Here is a 19,863-nt window from a genome sequence, read left to right on the forward strand (position 1 = left end):
TACTTTTGCCAAAGTTTGGTTAACAAATGCAATACATCAAATCATTATTCATATATTTTAATACTTGAAAGTTCTTTAGTAAAAACGAACTATTAAACCACATTTTGCCAAGACAGCAAAAGGTATAGTAGAAATTACTCCATGCCACATGTAAAATATTGCAAGCTGATTTAGATACAAAAATAACAAAGCCAGGCGCCATGGTTCACACCCGTAATCCCAGCACTTTGGGAGGCAGAGGCAGGCTGATTGCCTGAGGTCAGGAGTTGGAGACCAGCCTGGCTAACATGGTGAAACCCCATCGCTACGACAAATACAAAAATTAGCTGGGTGTGGTGGCACATGTCTGTAATCCCAGCTACTTGGGAGGCTGAGGCAGGAGAATCACTTCAACCCAAGAGGCGAAGGTTGCAGTGAGCCAAGATTGCACCACTGCACTCCAGCCTGCGCGACAGGGCGAGACTCCATCTCCCAATTAGACCTCGGAAGTCTCATTAATAGGCTGTGTCTAAGAAAACACATATTCTCAAGAAAATTCACTTGAAAAGATTAAAAACCCTTCTATATCTATCAGGTTTTTAAAAATGTCCCCAATTCCTGGTATTCATCATAAACAAATGGTTATGAACTCAGTATAGGCTTCTATCATGCAACCACAACATTTTCGGCAATTTATTTAAATGAAGGGTTTTAAACTGGGGAAACAGTTGGCCAAATCTGTATTTGAGAGAGAGCATCCTGGAAGTAGTGTGTATGACAGATTATGAGATGGATACATTTCAGAGATAAATAGTGGAAAATACCCAAACCAAATCATTTGCTCCTGCATACCACTCTCACACCAGCTTAGTCCCAACACGTCACATCTGCCTTCTCCTTAAGCCCTCAACTGACCTCAGTGCTGTCATCACTGTTCCCACACAGCACCAAGCTTATAATACACCATGCTGTCATAAATTAATTCTATAAGAAGTACTGCATGTGAAGTGAATTTGGATCACTTGGGTTATAGTGTTAGTTGCTTTTAAATCTTTTCACAAAGGAACGCGCCCTGGAAAGGAGCTCAACGTGCCTTAGGCAGTAAGCATGATTGATGGTAGAGGCTTTCCAAGTCTGAGCAACCAACTTTTCTTTTCTTTTGCTTTTTTTTTTTTTAAAGTATTGTAGCAATGAACTTTTGTTTTTTAGATATCTGGCAAGTTTTCTACCATCTCCCCTTACACTTTTCCTAAAAAGGAGTATTTTCTGTATGTATTTGTCACTGAGAAGGACACATGGTTCAGAAAACAAAACCTTTTTTCTTTTAGAATAATTTTAACAGTCATTTTTATCCTAAGGTTTTGCCAAATTTTCAAAGCTTGTAAAAGTTTGTAAATAAAATTGAAAAGCCTTAGCTTCATTTGTAAAAAGATTTTACAATAGCTGATAGTTTATCTATAGTAAAAATATTTTTCTGAGAAATCTGTTTTATCTATTATACCACAATAATTTTATGTAAAAATCTAAATTTAAAATCTGTTATTATAAAGTTATTAATATATGTATATTTAATTATACTATAAAGTTACTTTACTAATAAAGTACTGTATCGATTACAAAGTTACAATTAATAATAAGGTAACTTTAGGTCCATAAAAGTCATTGAGGGCCAGGCATGATGACTCACACCTTTAACCTAGCATTTAGGGAGGCCAAAGCATGAGGATCACTTGAGGCCAGGAGTTTGAGACCAGCCTGGGTGACATAGCAAGACCCCACCTCTACAAAAAAAAAAAAAAAAATTAAAGAAAATTAGCCAGGCATGGTGGTACATTCCGGTAGTCCCAGCTACTCAGGAGGCTGTGGCAGGAGGATGACTTTAGCCCAGGAGGTCAAGGCTGCAGTGAACTATGATTACTCTACTACACTCCAGCCTGGGTGACAGAGTGAGATGCTGCCCCTAAAATAAAATAAAATAAAATAAAATAAAAAATAAAGCGACTGAAAGAACAAGTTCTGAACATGAGTTTAGGGCTCTGGTAGATAATTTTTTTTTTTTTTTTTTTTTTTTTTTGAGACGGAGTTTTGCTCTTGTGGCCCAGGCTGGAGTGCAATGGTGCAATCTTGGCTCACTGCAACCTCTGCCTCCCGGGTTCAAGTGATTCTCCTGCCTCAGCCTCCGGAATAGCTGGGATTATAGGCGCCCACCACCACACCCGGCTAATTATTTCTGTATCTGGTAGATAATTTATTCAGTGGTCATCTAGCAAGCTGAGGCAGATTGTTAGATTTTGTCCCTCTACCGATTAGTTGTCAAAATGGGTATTTCAAGTCTCAGCACTGTGTACCAAGATAATCACTAGCTACAATAACACACTCAATACTTCCTTCTCTCTCCTCTCTGTCTAATCCCTTCTTTGCAAGTGCTGCATGCAGTTTAAATATTAGACAATAAAATATTATAAGCTCCCTTGAAGTCTGGGTCCAGATTTTGTTTTCCTTCTTAGTGCCCACTTTCTCTAGCACATAGCATGGCATACTTTGCAGCAGTAAATACTATTTTGTTAAGCAGATGAAATAGCAAGTCCCCCCTCCAGTCATGTAGATAACCCCACAAAATAGAGAAAATCTATTTACGTATATTGCTGACCACACATATATAGCCTGGTGACACTAGAAGGATGCTCTGCCAGAGATTAATTTTTTAGATTCTTTTTTAGGGAGAGAAGTGCTAGCTAGTTATTTTACCAGACTGATGTGTAATCAGTGAAAAGCTGAGTCTCCCAGAAGAGTAAATCACCCAAAATTACCATAGTATTTGCCTAAGGAGGGTAACATGGGGTGAAGAGCCTTGAATATCTGGGGACAGGAGGCACAATAACACACTTCGTGTTTTAAGGATTCAAAATGAGAGCTGCTTTGTTCTCCTTCTGAACTGATCACATAGTATGTAGGCACAATGGAAGTGATGAGGAAACCAGGGCTGACCCAGTGTTCCTGGGCCACCTGTCATTCCTATAAACTGTAACACAGGGAATTCAAATATGGACCACCTGTGCCCAGGCTTGTAACTACAAGGTGGGATCAGCACCTCTGAAAAATCACTGCAGCCTGTGCTGCAGAACAACAGCCTATGCCAATACACTCTCAACAATAGGGTAGTAAGCAACAGCAGAAGCCCTAGAGGACCAGGCTCTGGCTGTTTTTATGTCGTCTGTAGGAAAAAGGCTGATCCACTCCTCTTCACTTCCACATAAGATCAATAAACACGGAGGTTTCACAACAATTCAGGTGGCAATGGGACAGACCTAAGAAAGGATACTAAATTTCATTCCAATAAACCTACAGAGGTTCAATTGGAGAAAAAGTAAATTTTAAGAAAAAAATGGTAATAAATTTGACTACACTTGAAGCCTGGGTTTTAGGAACAACACATGCTGGTTATATGTGGTACACATTTCTGTCTGTGCATATTTTCGGCCATTAAAACACAACAGATTCATGCTTTTAACTTGGGCTAAAAATCCTTCCTTTTTTGGTATGCAAAACAACTTTTCAAGGATAAAAGTATTTTTTAAAAATAGGCTGATTTATATGCCAGATGTAAGCAACATCTTTTCTGACTGGTGGTTACTTTTTGTTGTTTCTTTGTTACTATAACCTTCTCTCATGGTAATTCAGTGTTTACAGCAACTCACAAAGGTATCAGCTTTCTCGACTATTAGAGATTGGCTGTTCTTTCTGTCTCCTCAAACATCCATTGGACTTTGTGATGTTTAGTGAGGTTTAATCAGAAAGGGGCCCTGCACTGATGGAAGCCTTTCTCCAACAATCCTTTATTTCTAGGTATACAGTAATTCTCTTCATAATAGATTACATAATTTTATACAATCAAATTACAAAATGTCATTGGGAGAAAATTAGTTTAAATATGTTCTATGACAAATAATGTTACAGTTTTGATGCCAGGTGTAGGGAAAAGCAATACACAAATGTTTAAGTGGTACACGCTTAGCAGCAGCAGCAGCAGCAACAACAAAAACACATATATAAAAGAATGCAGGGAAGCAATCAGATGAGAAATCAAAGGACATCTAATAGGACTTCCACTTCCAGACATGACAGGGTAACTGATACCAGACGTGCCTCCTACCAAAACACAATGAACTACTCAAAAACGTACGAAGCAATTGTTTTCAAGCAATGGACAGGCAACCCAGAACTACAATCCTTAAAATCTAGGGAACACAAGAGGCGAGCCTCACGTTGGACCTGAATTTCTGCCATGGGGCATATTTTGGGCCATGGCACAGGGAAATGGAACCTAAACAGAGCTCCAGTCCTGCAGAGCTGAAGAGGAATAGATCAGAGTTGGGGGCAAGTGAAGCACCTGGAAGATGCAGGACAGGGCACCAAAGATGAAAAGGCTGTGAGAAGGTAAAGAGGGTGCTATGATCTGAATGTCTGTGTCCCCACCTCTAAATTCATATGTTGAAATCTAGTCATAAATTCATATGTTGAAGAGAAATGGACAGATGGAAACTAAATCTAGAGGAAAAAATGGCCAGGTGCAGTGGCTCACACCTGTAATCTCAGTGCTTTAGGAGGCCAGGAGATTGAGATCAGCTTGGGCAACACAGCAAGACTGTGTCTCTTAAGAAAAAAAGAATAGAAAGCACAGGAAATGGTGAATATTCAGGTAAATAGTTTTTTGTGTGTGTGTGTGACAGAGTTTCGTTCTTGTTGCCCAGGCTGGAATGCAATGGCGTAATCTCGGCTCACCACAACCTCTGCCTCCTGTGTTCAAGTGATTTTCCTGCCTCAGCCTCCTGAGTTGCTGGGATTACAGGCATGCGCCACCATGCCTGGCTAATTTTGTATTTTTAGTAGAGACGGGGTTTCTCCATGTTAGTCAGGCTAGTCTTCAACTCCCAACCTCAGGTGATCCACCCACCTTGGCCTCCCAAAGTGCTGGGATTACAGGCATGAGCCACCGTGCCCAACCTTAGTATTTTACAGACAACTGACTTGCAAAAATAATATTATCTAATGGAGTTTACAACATACATTGAAATAAAATATATGACATAGTAGTACAAAAGGAGGAGGGTAAAAGGAAGTATACTGTTGTAAAATATGCACAATAATATAAAAATGCATATAATTTGTATGAAATGGTACAATATTCTAAGTGTAGTAAGTTAAGGGAGCATATTGTGAACCCTAGAGAAAAGCCAATGGAAGAAATAAAGCGGAACACTAAAACACACTCAAGTAATCCAAAAACAGAAAGGAAGCACAGTGGAACCAGAAACAAATGGTGGAGTTCAGTTGGGAAGAAGGAGGACTTAATTCCAATTTGAAAATAGAAACTCCAAAGAGATCATCACTCTCACCCTAACAACTAAAACAAGCTGAATAAAAACCCATGAGAGACTGAGGACATGGGGAAATCTAAATCAACTCCAAAGAGTGAGAAGCACATTTTCAAAGAGAAGAGATCCTCGGCTGCTATCATCCATGACTGAAATAGAGGTAGGAAAAGAAATCTGCCACAGACAAGGGTTAAAGAAAAATCAGTCTAACTTTGAAAGCTGTATGTGGACATACCCGTGTAGAACCCAGAGGATCCGTAGGTATAGAAAGACTGTACGATCAATAAATCCCCCTGCTCAACGCAGACACACACACACTCTGTCCCACCAACCTTTACCACAAATGAGGGCAAGAGAAGAGAGCAAGAGCTGAGATAATCTCCTCAACGTACTCTAGGCTTCCAGCAAGGGAAAACCTGGAGGATAGGCGGTAACAGAAAAGCCAAGAGCAACTTCTCAGAGGCGAGACCCACCGTCACAGAGTACAGGGCAATGATAGTCAACCTTTACAGGCCAAGGATGGAGCAGCAGGACTCAAAGAGCTCTCAAGGCACAGAAAGTCAGAAGCCAAACTGGAGAGCAAAGAGAATTCCTCAGCAACTGAACCTGCTGGCAGCTGGTCTTTAAAGCAGGGAGATATCTCCCATAATTCAAAAAGATTTGGAATAGCCCATAAATACATGAGAAGGTGCTAAATAACATCGGTCAAGAGAGATATGCAAATTAAATAAAATTCAAAAAAAATGCAATACTACTTCACACCCAGTATGATGGCTAAACAAATAGACAACACCAAATGTTGACAAGAATGTGGAGTAACTGCACCTCTCATATTGCTGAGAGAACAGTGCAAAATGGTATAACCACTTTGAAAACTAATTGGCAAATTTTAAATGTTGGACATAAAATTATAAAATTATATTCAAAGGCTTTTCAATGACAACAAAGAAACACGGTAAAATGTTAAGTCTTTTAAGGGAATATAACGTGGCATGGACTATGTACTGTGGAGAAAGGGCTTATTAAGCAGATACCAAGTGGTGCCTACTGTGGTCAAATGGGGATAATATGACAGTCCCTCACATTTCTTTCCCACATTTAGAATACCCTCCCGTAGTATGTCTCTAAACATAATCAAGCATTTAGGGGATGTATGCTTGCCCCTTACATACTTAAATCATAACATCTGAAATCACCTCATGAGATGTATAAAGTGAATCAAATAATTGGTAAGACCTAGTCAATTGCTACTTATGGTGGCAAGAAATAATAAAGCCTATATACATGGCTCAATCAAAAGTTCCTATCCAAAATGTATAACTATTAATGTATATAATTTTACTCAAAACAAGCAAAAGCAAACACAAATAGAAACAAACCTAGCAAAATAAAATCACAAGTATATGCCTTGAATTTCTTGTGTAACAGGTGAGATATAAATAAATTATATGAAAGTAGTCACAAAACATATACCCTTCACTGGTTATTAAGAAGCAGTCAATGATATTAGAAGTACATCCTTAACCTCTAAGAATATATAATGGAAGGCAATGACCATATTCTACCACATCATGTTTTTATATTACAGGAAAACACAGAATAATACAACACCCAGAACAATAGTTTATCACAGAATTGTTTTTTGTGGGGGTTTGGGGACAGAGTCTCTCTCCGTTGTCCAGGCTGGAGTGCAATACTGCAATCAGAGTTCACTGCAGCCTTGATATCCTGGGCTCAAGAGATTCTTCTGCCCCAGCCTCCCAAGTAGCTAGGACTAAAGTGTGTGTCACCATACATGGCTAATCTTTTTTTTTTTATTGTTGGATTTTAGTAGAGACAAAGCCTCACTATGTTGCCCTGGCTGGTCTCGAACTCCTGGCTTCAAGCGATCCTCTTGCCTCAGCTTCCCAAAGTGGTGGGATTACAGATGTGAATCACCATGCCTGGCACAATTGTATTTTTTGTATATTCTTTAAATGTATGTAAAAAAAAGTTCATAAATACAGCATTATATTCATGAATTTTGGTTGTATGTCTTATATAAGTTTCATATAGGAAACTGTTAGGAAAATGTAAAGTATTATCTTTACTGATACATTTTCTAGGCAATCTTCAAAAGAGTATCTCATTTTCTGGGTATCTGAATGTACAAACATGATGAACGCTAGAATGATGAAACACCATTGGCCTGATGATATACAATAAAGGAAAGACCATATTCCTGTATTGTGTCAAAAAATTTTATATTAACTATAGTTAGAAAAAATAAGACATTCATTACATGACAGTAAAGAAAATATTTTTTAAAATACAGTCACTGCTGAGCGGTGCCATTTTTTTCTTTTTTTTTTGAGGCAGGGTATCACTCTGTCACCCAGGCTGGAGTGCAGTGGTGCAATCTCGGCTCACTGCAACCTCCGCCTCCCAGGTTCAAGCAATTGTTTCATCCTCCCAAATAGCCGAAACTATAGGCACAACGCCACCACATCCAGCTAATTTTTGTATTTTTAGTAGAGATGGGGTTTCACCATGTTAGCCAGGCTGGTCTCGAACTCCTGACCTCAGGTGATCCACTCACCTCGGCCTCCCAAAGTGCTGGAATTACAGGTGTGATCCACTGCGCCCAGCCTGACTGGTGCCATTTTTATACACAGTATTGAATCTATATATTAAGGCCAGAACATAAAGTCTAAAAATTAATCCATTAGTATGTTTTAATTTAGACATTTCTGTACTTGAAAAAACAAAGAAATATCATAAACTTCTTCATTCATGGGTTTAACATGCATAATTTTTAACATTCTCATGTAACCCTGAAGTTCTATGACAGGTAGCAATTTGTAATTTTATTTGAGTCACGTATTTCACTTAGATACACTAAAAGGCTGGTTGGTGTTCTTGAACTGGTTTTACTCAAAAGAGTAAAAATAATCTCAGACAAATTAACATCTGTATCTTTCTCTGCTCATTCTTGAATACACAGTAACTTTCATATAATACCCGAAGCATAAGTTTTTTATTTTTTAATTATCTATCTTTTTTTTAATATGGGAAATCATATATGACAGTGGAATTTGCAAATATGTGGATTCACAAAGCAAGGTCTCTGGATGCTCCTCCCAAGAAATCAAAGGGTTTAATGGTGGCTCTCAATAAAATGCAAGATTTTAGTACTGCCTATCTATAAGGCACATTCATAATTTACTTACATGTTCAGCAGGCAGAACTGAAAATCCTAAGGCTCAAATTTAAATTGTTCTACTAAATTTTAGCATGATTCCTTTTAAAATCAAAGTTAACATACATTAGGTCAGGCATGGTGGCTCACACCTATAATCCCAGCACTTTGGAAGGCTGAGGCAGGTGGATCACTTGAGGTCAGGAGTTTGAGACCAGCCTGGCCAACATGGCAAAACCCTGTCTCTACTAAAAATACAAAAATTAGCCAGGCATGGTGTCACGCGCCTGTAGTCCCGGCTACTCGGGAGGCTGAGGCATGGGAATCACTTGAACTCGGGAGGCGGAGGCTGCGGTGAGCTGAGATCACTCCACTGCACTAGAGCCTAGACAACAGAGTGAGACTCTGTTTAAAAAAAAAAAAAAAAAGTCAACCAGACACGGTGGCTCACACCTGTAATCCCAGCACTTTGGGAGGCCAAGGCATGTGGATCACAAGGTCAGGAGATCGAAACCACCCTGGCCAACATGGTGAAACCCCATCTCTACTAAAAATCCAAAAATTAGCTGGGTGTGGTGGCTTGCGCCTGTAATCCCAGCTACTCAGGAGGCTGGGGCAGGAGAATCGCTTGAACCTGGGAGGCGGAGATTGCAGTGAGCCGAGATCGCGCCACTGCACTCCAGCCTGACGACACAGCGAGACTCCGTCTCAAAAAAAAAAAAAAAAAGTTAATGTACATTAGTTACCTCACTGGAGAATAAGAGAGAAAACATTGTATGTATTTGACTTTTGGATAGCAAAATGATTATATCATGCAAAGCTCACCTAAATTGTCTTATGTGAAATTCAGAACTGAAGTAACTCTTTGTACAAATATTTTGCCAGAGCAGTGATTCAAAGGGATATTGGTTGCAATGCACAATTGTAGTAATTGTAGCTATATCTAAAATATAAGTTCTACCTTCTTACATTTGCATCACAAAAAACTCTTAGTAATATTTCACCCACATTCTTTAGTTTCATCTTCAAACAAATGGACAAATACTCATAAATACATCTACAGCCCATTGCCTAGACATATAGTGAGAAATATGAATAAATATAGATTTATAATAGACAAGAAACTACTGTGTGCTAGAGACTATGATTACCTGGAGGTAGGAATTGCAGTTGGTTATTAGCTAATCGAAGATGACGTAAAGCTCTCAGACGACCAATTTCTGGGCAAACAATTTCTAAGGCATTGTCACTAAGATCCAGACATTGGAGTTTTACGAGAGACCCAATGGCTTCAAAGAGAAAAGGAGAAGGCAAAATGAATTTGACTCAAGTATTACATCAAATCTTTAATGCAAGTATTCCAAGTTAAAATATTTTACTACTTAATTTCCTTGTCTCAGTTGCTCACAAAATAGTAAAAACACAGATCAAACTAAGTTCATGAAAGTGATAAATACTTCCAGCTCAAGATAAAATATAACCTAAAATACAGCACAAATAAAAACATTAAGACTAAAATAAATCAAGAACTGATACATAGGGCTTTTTTTATCTGACCAGAATTCTTAACTAGATTTATTAAATTTAGAACTTATTATCTACCTAATAGCAATTTATCCAATAATAGTTTACCTAACCATTATAACCATTTTAGACTTATTTAATTATAGGTCTTAACTGGACTTATTAGAAGAAAACAAGTTTTGAAGCTAAAAAACTAAAGGTGTCTTAAAAATGAAATTTGATCTATTTATATAAAACAAAGCTTAAATTATATTATCTTCTTTTTTTTTTTTTGAGCTGGAGTCTCGCTCTGTCGCCCAGGCTGGAGTGCAGTGGCGCAATCTCGGCTCACTGCAAGCTCCGCCTCCCGGGTTCACGCCATTCTCCTGCCTCAGCCTCTCCGAGTAGCTGGGACTACAGGCGCCCGCCACCACGCCCGGCTAATTTTTTGTATTTTTAGTAGAGACGGGGTTTCACTGTGGTCTCGATCTCCTGACCTCGTGATCCGCCCGCCTCGGCCTCCCAAAGTGGTGGGATTACAAGCGTGAGCCACCGCGCCTGGCCTATATTATCTTCTAACTAAAATTTTTAAGTAAACATACCTTCTGGAACCACAACTATGTTATTTGAGTGCAGGTATCTAGGAAGGAAAAAGGAAAAAAACAGCCATTATCATTAAGTACTTTGGCCAGATAATCAGTTTATAAAATGCTCACTTAGAAGTTTATCAAATGTAAATAGGCCACAACTTTCACACCCTATTCTAATGCATCAACATACAATAATGGTTATCGCAGCTAACTAATAATACCTTGAGAAAAATATTTTGTACCAGAATTGCAAATATTAAATCTATTTACTGAATTAGTTGTTATTTTAAAATAAAAGCATACATAATGGATAAACTATAAGGTCTTTTTAACTTCATAACACAAATTACTAGTTCTTCCAGTTCATTTTATTCAGGCTTTAAAAAATATACTTACCGTGTGAAGAAAAATCAACACCTATTGTGTAAAGGAAGATGAACTTTTCGTTTCTAAAAAATAACTTCACAAAATAAAGATATTTCTAGCTAGCATGCATACTGAGAACCAAGAACAGAGAGATTAAATACTCATCATTTACAGTGTCTGTAGAAATACTCAACTGTCAAGGTACAGAATTTATCTCATGGCAAAAGAAATTTTGTAACAAGAAATCAAATGCTTCTCTTAAAAAATTTTCTTTTTCACAGAGGCTGAGAAGTCTAGGCAAGCCTAAGTAACAATTTTCCCACGACAGTGTCTTTAGCACACTCTGGTGGAGACTTTCTGCAATCAGTAACCAACCATTCAGAGCAAAACAAGTGAATGCTGGAGATCACACAGCAATAATTTAAGAAAATAAATTTGTATCATTGATTTAGAGATAAGAGAACAAGATTTTAGTAAACTTTATTTTCAAACCTATGGTTTTATTTATTGTACTTAAAAAATAAATCTTTATGGCTGGGCACGGTGGCTCACGCCTGTAATCCCAGCACTTTGGGAGGCCAAGGAGGGCAGATTGCCTGAGCTCAGGAGTTCGCGACCAGGCTGAGCAACGAGGTGAAACCCCGTCTCTACTAAAATACAAAAAAATTAGCCGGGCGTGGCAGGGTGCACCTGTAGTCCCAGCTACTTGGGAGACTGAGGCAGGTGAACTGCTTGAACCTGGGAGGCGTAGGTTGCAGTGAGCCAAGATTGCGCCACTGCACTCCAGCCTGGGCAACAGAGTGAGGCTCCGTCTCAAAAAAAAAAAAAAAAAAATTTATAAAGTACTTTTAAATAGAATTTAGAAGTTTTCTTCTGCATTCTTAAAGTCTAATATTGAATATTAAAATGTCAATAAACACAAAATATGACAGAAAATTAATAATTTTATGAAGACTATTTTATGTTGAATTAAATCAATTTTGTAGAAGGTTAACTAACCTGCTGGGTATAACACAATTTAAATAAGCCCACCATTTACTCTATGATACATTTCATTCCTTGCTTTCTGTATATGAAATGATTACACATTTTAAAATCAATACTCTTTAAACATTAATTTTAGGAAGGAATACCTAAATGAAAGTAGAGAACTGATTAAAAAAACTTTTTTCAACAAAATACTTGCCTCAATTCAAGTTCCACCTATAAAAAAGACATTAAAATGTCCAAATCAAAATATGAACTAAAGTACCCACTATTATGATTAGAATTTTCCAGACTTTAAAATATTATCTACATACAATGAAGATGCCGTATGAAATAGTACACAGTGGCTGCCCGTGGATGCCGCTGAGGAAACATCATTAAAGTCTCTCCGCCCTCTGCCGTCATATCTAAGTCAGTCTCCCAAAGAGCCCGAACAGCTGAGGAAGCTCTTCATTGGAGGCCTGAGCTTTGAAACAACCAATGAGAGCCTGAGGAGCCATTCCGAGCAATGGGGAACGCTCACGGACTGTGTGGTTATGAGAGATCCCAACACCAAGCACACCAGGGGCTTTGGGTTTGTCACTATGCCACTGCAGAGGAGGTGGATGCAGCCATGAATGCAAGGCCACACAAGGTGGATGGAAGAGTTGTAGGACTAAAGACAGTTGTCTCAAGATAAGATTCTCAAAGACCAGGTGCCTACTTAACTGTGAAAAAGATATTTGTTGGTGATATTAAAGAAGACACTGAAGAACATTACCTAAGATTACTTTGAACAGTATGGAAAAACTGAAGTGATTGAAATCATGACTGACTGAGGCAGTGACAAGAAAAGGGGCTTTGATTTTGTAACCTTTGATGACCATGACTCCGTGGATAAGACCGTCATTCAGAAATACCATAATGTGAATGGCCACAACTGTGAAGTTAGGAAAGCCCCATCAAAGCAAGAGATGGCTAGTGCTTCACCCAGCCAAAGAGGCTGAAGTGATTCTGGAAATTTTGGTGGTGGTTGTGGAGGTGGTTTTGATGGGAATGACAAATTTTGTCGTGGAGGAAACTTCAGCAGTCATGGTGGCTTTGGTGGCAGCCATGGTGATGGTAGATATGGTGGCAGTGGGGATGGCTACAATGGATTTGGTAATGATGGAAGCATTCTGTAAGTGGTGGAAGCTACAATGATTTTGACAATTACAACAGTCAGTCTTCAAATTTTGAGCCCATGAAGGGAGGACAATGGTGGCAGAAGCTCTGGCTCCTATGGTGGTGGAGGCCAATACTTGGCCAAACCATGAAACCAAAGTGGCTATGCCAGTTCCAGTAGCAGCAGCAGCTATGGCAATGTCAGACGATTTTAATTACTGCCAGGAAACAAAGCTTAGCAGGAAAGGAGAGCCAGAGAGGTGACAGGGAAGCTACAGGTTACAACAGTTTTGAACTCAGCCAAGCACAGTGGCGGCAGGGCCTACCTGCTACAAAGAAGACATGGTTCAGACAAATACTCATGTATATGGGCAAAAAACTCGAGGACTGTATTTGTGAATAACTGTATAACAGGTTATTTTAGTTTCTGTTCTGTGGAAAGTGTAAAGCATTCCAACAGGGGGTTTTAATGTAGATTTTTTTTTTTTGCACTCATGCTGTTGATTGCTAAATGTAGTAGTGTGATCATGACGCTGAATAAATGTATTTTTTTAAAAAAATACAGAGTGTTGCCAATCCTGACTGCACATTAGAATCACCAGGGGTCTTATGGGTGCCCGAAACCATCCTGTAGCAAGTGAAACAGCATCTCCACTCAAATAACCCTGATGTACAACCGATGAGGAACCATTACCGGTAAAGTGGATCAGAGAGGGGGCTCTGAAGCCACACTGCCTGCACCTTAATAGCCATGTGACTATGGAGAAATTACTGAACTGCTCTCTCTCCTCATCTATGATGTTGCAGGGGCTAAATGAATTAATAAATGTAAAGCTCTTAGAACAGTGCTTGGCTCTGAGTAAGAGTTAAATGAAGGCTCTTATTATTGTTATTATAGTTCTTATGAGTCATTTGTAATCACAGGCTTAGGACTTTCAAATTTAAGTCACTTCCTTTTACTTAATTTTGGTAATTTCAGAGTAGTTGAAATGTTGATGTTTCAATGTTCTTATTAAAATAAAATGTTCCTCTTCTACTCAAATAATGCAGGAACTCTCATTCATTTTCGGTGGGAATGTCACTTTGGGGTATACTCATTTTGGAAAATGGCTTGGCAGTTTTTTTAAATAATGTTAAATATGATGTTTACTTAATAGGAATATTCCAGAGTCAGTTTCTTAGTTTTGACAAATGTACCATGGAATTTTTTTTTTTTTTTTTTTTTTTTTTTGAGAAGGAGTCTCCCTCTGTCTTCCAGGCTAGAGTGCTGTGGCTCGATCTCTGCTCACTGCAACCTCTGCCTCCTGGGTTCAAGCGATTCTCCTGCCTCAGCCTCCTGAGTAGCTGGGATTACAGGCGTGCACCACCACACCTGGCTAATTTTTTTTTGTATTTTCAGTAGAGATGGGGTTTCAGCATGTTGGTCCAGCTGGTCTCAAACTCCTCATGCCTGGCCTGTACCATGGAATTCTAAGATGTTAACAACAGGACAAACTGGGTAAGGGGTATACCAGTACGCTCCATAGTATGTTTACAACTTTTCTATAAATATAAAAGTTCCAAAATAAAAAAAGTTATTTAAAAAATAATTTTTAGTTCAGGTGTGGTGGCTCACGCCTGTAATCCCAGCACTTTGGGAGGCCAAAGTGGGTGGATCACCTGAGGTGAGGAGTTTGAGACCAGCCTGACCAACATGGAGAAACCCCGTCTCTACTAAAACTACAAAAATTAGCTGGGCATGGTGGCGCATGCATGTAATCCCAGCTACCCGGGAGGCTGAGGCAGAAGAATCTCTTGAACCCAGGAGGCGGAGGTTGCAGGGAGCTGAGATGGTGCCACTGACTCTAGCCTGGGTGACGAGAGCGAAATTCCATCTCAAAAAAAAAAAAAAATTAATTAAAGAAGCAGGACTTCTACTTTCAGCCAAGATGAGTAATAGCAGTAGAGTAAACAGGATTTGCCCAACTGTTATAAACAACAAGAAAACCAGATGAAATACAGTCATGTGCCACTTAATGACTGGGATATGTTCTAAGAAATGTGTCATTAGGTGATTTCATTGTTGTGCAAACATCATAGGGTGTTCTTACACAAACCTAGATGGTATAGCCTACCACACACCTAGGTTATAAGGTGTAGTTGCTCTTAGGCTACAAATCAGGACAGTATGTTATTGTACAGAATACTGTAGACAACTGTAACACAATCAGACAACTGATACACGATGTGTTTGTGTATCTAAACATATGTAAACATAGAAAAGGTACAGTAAAAACACAGTATTATAATCTTATGGGACCACCATTACATATGTGGCCTGTCATTGACCAACACATCATTATGCTGTGCATGACTGTACACGAAACAATTATTTTCAGATATTAACAAAGGCAACTAGGACTACATGCCCTAAGAGAAAGGAAGTAAGCCACACAATCTCCCGAGCTTTCTCCCTAGGGGCAAATTCTGGACTGTAGAACAGGAAGGAGATCCCAAACAAAGTACAGAAGTCTTACTGGGTTATGGAGACACATATCAGAGTTCAGGGAATCTGAGGCAACTGCAAGTTGTGGGGTAAAGTTCTGAAGAAGAGAGAGCAACTGCTACAAAAAAAAAAAAAACCTCCAAAAATTTACATAAGGAATCCCTTGGCCTCACTCATAGCTGAATTCTAGAACAAACACACATAAGAAAAACTCTAGCAGGGTGTGGTGGGTCATGGGTCATACCTGTAACCCTAGCTACTTGGGAGGCTGAAGCAGGAGGATCACTTGAGGCCAAGAATTCAAGACTAGCCTGAGCAATATAATGAGACCCCCCATCTCAAAAAATAATAGAAGAAAAATAAAAGGTACTCCAGGCAAAAAGCAGCTGAAAATCAATCAGCTGAACAGTCTGCAAAGCTCACACAGGGTTGAAAGACATTCAAGTTCTGAGCAAGTGTGCCAAATCCTTGTTGATCATTTGAGGTATTCAAGAGAGATCCTGGAAAGCTCATGCTTTAGTAACAGGGCTAACCTACCCATCTATCCTAACAAAGTATAAAAATAAGCCATAAAAGGATCAAAATAAACTGCAAATAGCTGCATGCCAGAAAAAAGGGACACAATAAAATTTAGACTCTCAAAAATGCAAACTTTATAAGGTCCATCATCCAATCAAAAAGTATTAGACATGCCAAGAATCAGGAAAATATGACCCATAACCAGGAGAAAAATCAGTCAGTACAAATAGAACCAGTATGACACAGATGACAGAATTAGCAAACAGGACATTAAAATAGCTATAATAACTATATTCAGCTATTTAAATGAAAATATGAACCTTATAAGAACTGTAAGATATAAAGAAAAATAAGCAGAACTTCCAAATATCATAAATACAGTAACAGGCTGGGCACAGTGGCTCACTCTCATAATCCCAGAGCTTTGGGAGGCTGAGGTAGGAGGATCACTTGAGCCCAGGAGTTTGAGGTTGCAGTGAGCCATGATTGCATCACAACATTCCAGTGTAACTCCTGGGTGACAATGTAAGACCCTGTCTCAAAAACACACACACAAAGCCAGCCTGGGCAACACAGCAAATCCCCATGTCTATGAAAAAATTTAAAATTTAGTTGGGCATGGTGGTGCATGCCTGTATTTCTAGCTACTTGGGAGGCTGAGGTGGGAGGATCCGTTGAGCCCAGGAGTTCAAGGCTGCAATGAGCTAGGATAGAGCCACTGCACTCCAGCCTGGGTGACTGAGCAAGACCCTGTCTCTCAAAAAAAAAAATACAATAACCAAAGAGAAAACTTCACTGAGTGGGATTAGTATAGTACATTAGACACTGAAGAAGAAAATATGACTGACTTTTAACACAGAACATACAATTTGTCCGAACTGAAGCACACAGGGAATAAAAGTCTGAAAAGGAAATGAAGAGTCTTAGTGACTACAGGACAGTATTAAACAATCTAAGAAACACGTAAGAGTTCCACAAGCAGGGGCCAGGAACAGGGTATGTAAATAAATATCTGAAGAAACAGTGTCAAAAGTTTTCCAAATTTGATAAAAACTGTTAAGACACAACCCCAAGATGCCCCATGAACCTCAAAGGTAAGAAAGAAGAAAACTACAACAAGATACACCTAAATCCAACCCTTAAAATAAGTGTAAAAAATGAAAACCCTTCAAAGTAGCCCAAGGGAGAAAAAGACACATATACACAAAGGAACAAATATAACAACTGTAGATGTTTCTTCAGAAACTATGCACACCAGGGAATAATGAATATCATGAACGTGCTGATAGGAAAAAAAAATGGTCACTAAGAGTTCTAATCCCAGAAAAAAATTTTAAAAATATAGGTGATAGATGTACAATAAAAAACTGTAAGACTTTGGGGTGGGGGCGGGGAAAGGAGAAAGTGTTTGGGACCTAGCCCTAGCTAGACAGAGTTTTTAGACTTGCCCTCAAAAGCAGGACACATCAAAGCAAAAAATGATAAACTGGACCTCATCAAAATGTAAAACTTTTGCTCTGCAAAAGAACATAAAGAGGATGAAAACACAAGCTATACACTGGGAGAGAATATTTGTAAACAACATATAGAAGAGAAAACTAGTTTACAAAGAACTCTTAAAACTCAGAAATTAAAAAAAAATACAATCAGAAGATGAGCAATAGATCGCTTCTCGGCCTTTTGGTTAAGATCAAGTGTAGAAGATGAGCAATAGACATGGACAGGCATTTCACCAAAAAAAGATGCCAATGACAAATAAGTATACAAAAAGATGTTTAATATCATTAGTCATTCTAGAAATACAAATGAAAATTCCAATGTAATAAAAACCACACATCTATCCAAATGACTAAAATAACAAAGACAACACCAAATGCTGGTAAGATGTGCAGATGCTGGAACAATCATACATTAACAGGGGAAATGTAAAATGGGACAGCTAATCTGTTAAATTGGCAGTTTTTTACAAAACTAAAAATTTTGAGCAAAAGTGGTAGAGTAAGAACCTCCAAAAATTCTCTTCCATAAAAACAATGAGAAACTGTCAGAAATGTCCAAATGCTACATGTTGAGAACTCTGGAAATGAACCTAAGGCTTACAGTAATACGGGGAGAATTCATTCAAGAAAAAAATGACTGAACGTCAGTAAGTACAGTGGGTTGTAGGCTTCATGGTATTTTCGCCTGCTCTAGTCCTAACCCCACTCTCCTGCTCTGCAGAAGCCTGAAAAATCAACAGTCCACAATCAAAGAGAAAAGCAGTAGCAAGGGGGTAGGACCACGTTAGAGTGCCTTCAAAGCTTCCTTCTCAGAGAACCGTCAAAGATTTGTCTCAAGGTTCCCTGGAAGACCCACTTGCAAGGCTGTCTTTATTCCATCTGACTAGGAGATAGCCCAGGGCAAAAACCACTGTAAACTGAAACAAATTACAGGCAATTGTTTAACTTCACAGCTGCCTGAAACAGTTGTAACAAACAACTGACAAACCACAAACTGTAAAAGGAAAAGCTTTCAAAATGTGGAAACAACATAAATGTCTATCAACTGATGAACAGATAAACAAAAAGTCATGTATCTATTCAACGGAATATTATTCAGCCATAAAAAAGGAATGAATTCTGATACCTGCTACAACATGAATAAACCTTGAAAACATTATGCTATGTTAATGCAGCCAGATACAAAAGGCCACATATTGTCTCATTCCACTAATATAAAACACCCAGAAAAAGGCGTATCCATAGAGACAGAAAGTACGTTAGTGATTACCAGGGATTGTGGGAAAGTGTATACTCTCTCCTGCTCTTTGGCTTGCTTGCTCTGATGGAAGAGAGTTGCTATGTTGTGAACTATCCTATAGAAAGGCCAAATGGCAAGGAAATGAGGGAAGTGCTCTAGCCAACAGCAAGCAAGAAACAGAGTCCTTCAGTTCAACAGCCTACAAGGAATTGAACCTGACAACAACCACGTGAATAGAGGAAGATCCTTCTTCAGTTAAATCTTCAGATGAGACTGCAATCCTGGCCAACAACCTTGACTGCAGCTTTGTAAGAGGCCTGGAGGCAAAGGCACCCAGCTAAGTCAGGCACAGATTCTGGGGCATCAGAAAATACAAGATATTGAATGTTTATTCTTTTAAATCACTACATTTGGGGGTAAGTTGTTAAGCAGCAATAGATAATTAAAAAGGTGAATATTTGCTTAACATAATAGACTACAGACACTTTAACTGTAAAACCAGCATCTTTCTTAATGGGGAACCCTAGAGGCATTCCCAGCGAGGTCAGAAAGAAGACAAGGGATCGGGCGCAGTGACTCACACCTGTAATCCCAGCACTTTGGGATGCCAAAGCAGGTGGATCACAAGGTCGGGAGTTTGAGACCAGCCTGGCCAAGATGGTGAAATGCCATCTCTATTAAAAATACAAAAATTAGCCAGGCATGGTGGCGGACGCCTGTAATCCCAGCTACTAGGAGGCTGAGGCAGGAGAATTGCATGAACCTGGGAGGCAGAGGTTGCAGTGAGCCAAGATTGCGCCACTACACTCCAGCCTGGGTGACAAGAGTGAAATTCGGTCTTAAAAAAATTTTTTTTAAAAAAGAAAGAAGACAAGGATGTCCACTCTCTCCAGGACACTTTCACATTGTCTAGAGGAACTAGCCAATGCAATAAGACTAGAGAAAGTAATTAAAGGGATAACAGCTGGAAAAGAAGAAGTAACACTATCTGTATTTTCC

The 19,863-nt window shown here is 39.0% G+C and overlaps 1 protein-coding gene across 9 annotated transcripts in view; it reads right to left on the minus strand.

Moving 5' to 3' along the window:
• Positions 1-19,863, minus strand: part of LRRC28 (leucine rich repeat containing 28) — a 139,694-nt gene that overhangs the window by 91,207 nt on the left and 28,624 nt on the right. For all 9 annotated transcript variants that reach the window (XR_008657568.2, XR_008657567.2, XR_008657565.2 and 6 more), the window contains exons 4-5: positions 10,638-10,675; positions 9,684-9,821 (exon numbers count right to left, since the gene is read on the minus strand). Coding sequence is in view for 5 of the 9 variants with exons in the window: in XM_063640071.1 (XP_063496141.1) it covers positions 9,684-9,821; positions 10,638-10,675 (176 nt within the window). In the remaining 4 variants the exon portion in view is untranslated. The remainder of the gene's footprint in view (positions 1-9,683; positions 9,822-10,637; positions 10,676-19,863) is intronic.

The sequence above is a fragment of the Symphalangus syndactylus genome, chromosome 5 (genome assembly GCF_028878055.3).
Source record: "Symphalangus syndactylus isolate Jambi chromosome 5, NHGRI_mSymSyn1-v2.1_pri, whole genome shotgun sequence".
Classification (NCBI taxonomy): Eukaryota; Metazoa; Chordata; class Mammalia; order Primates; family Hylobatidae; genus Symphalangus; species Symphalangus syndactylus.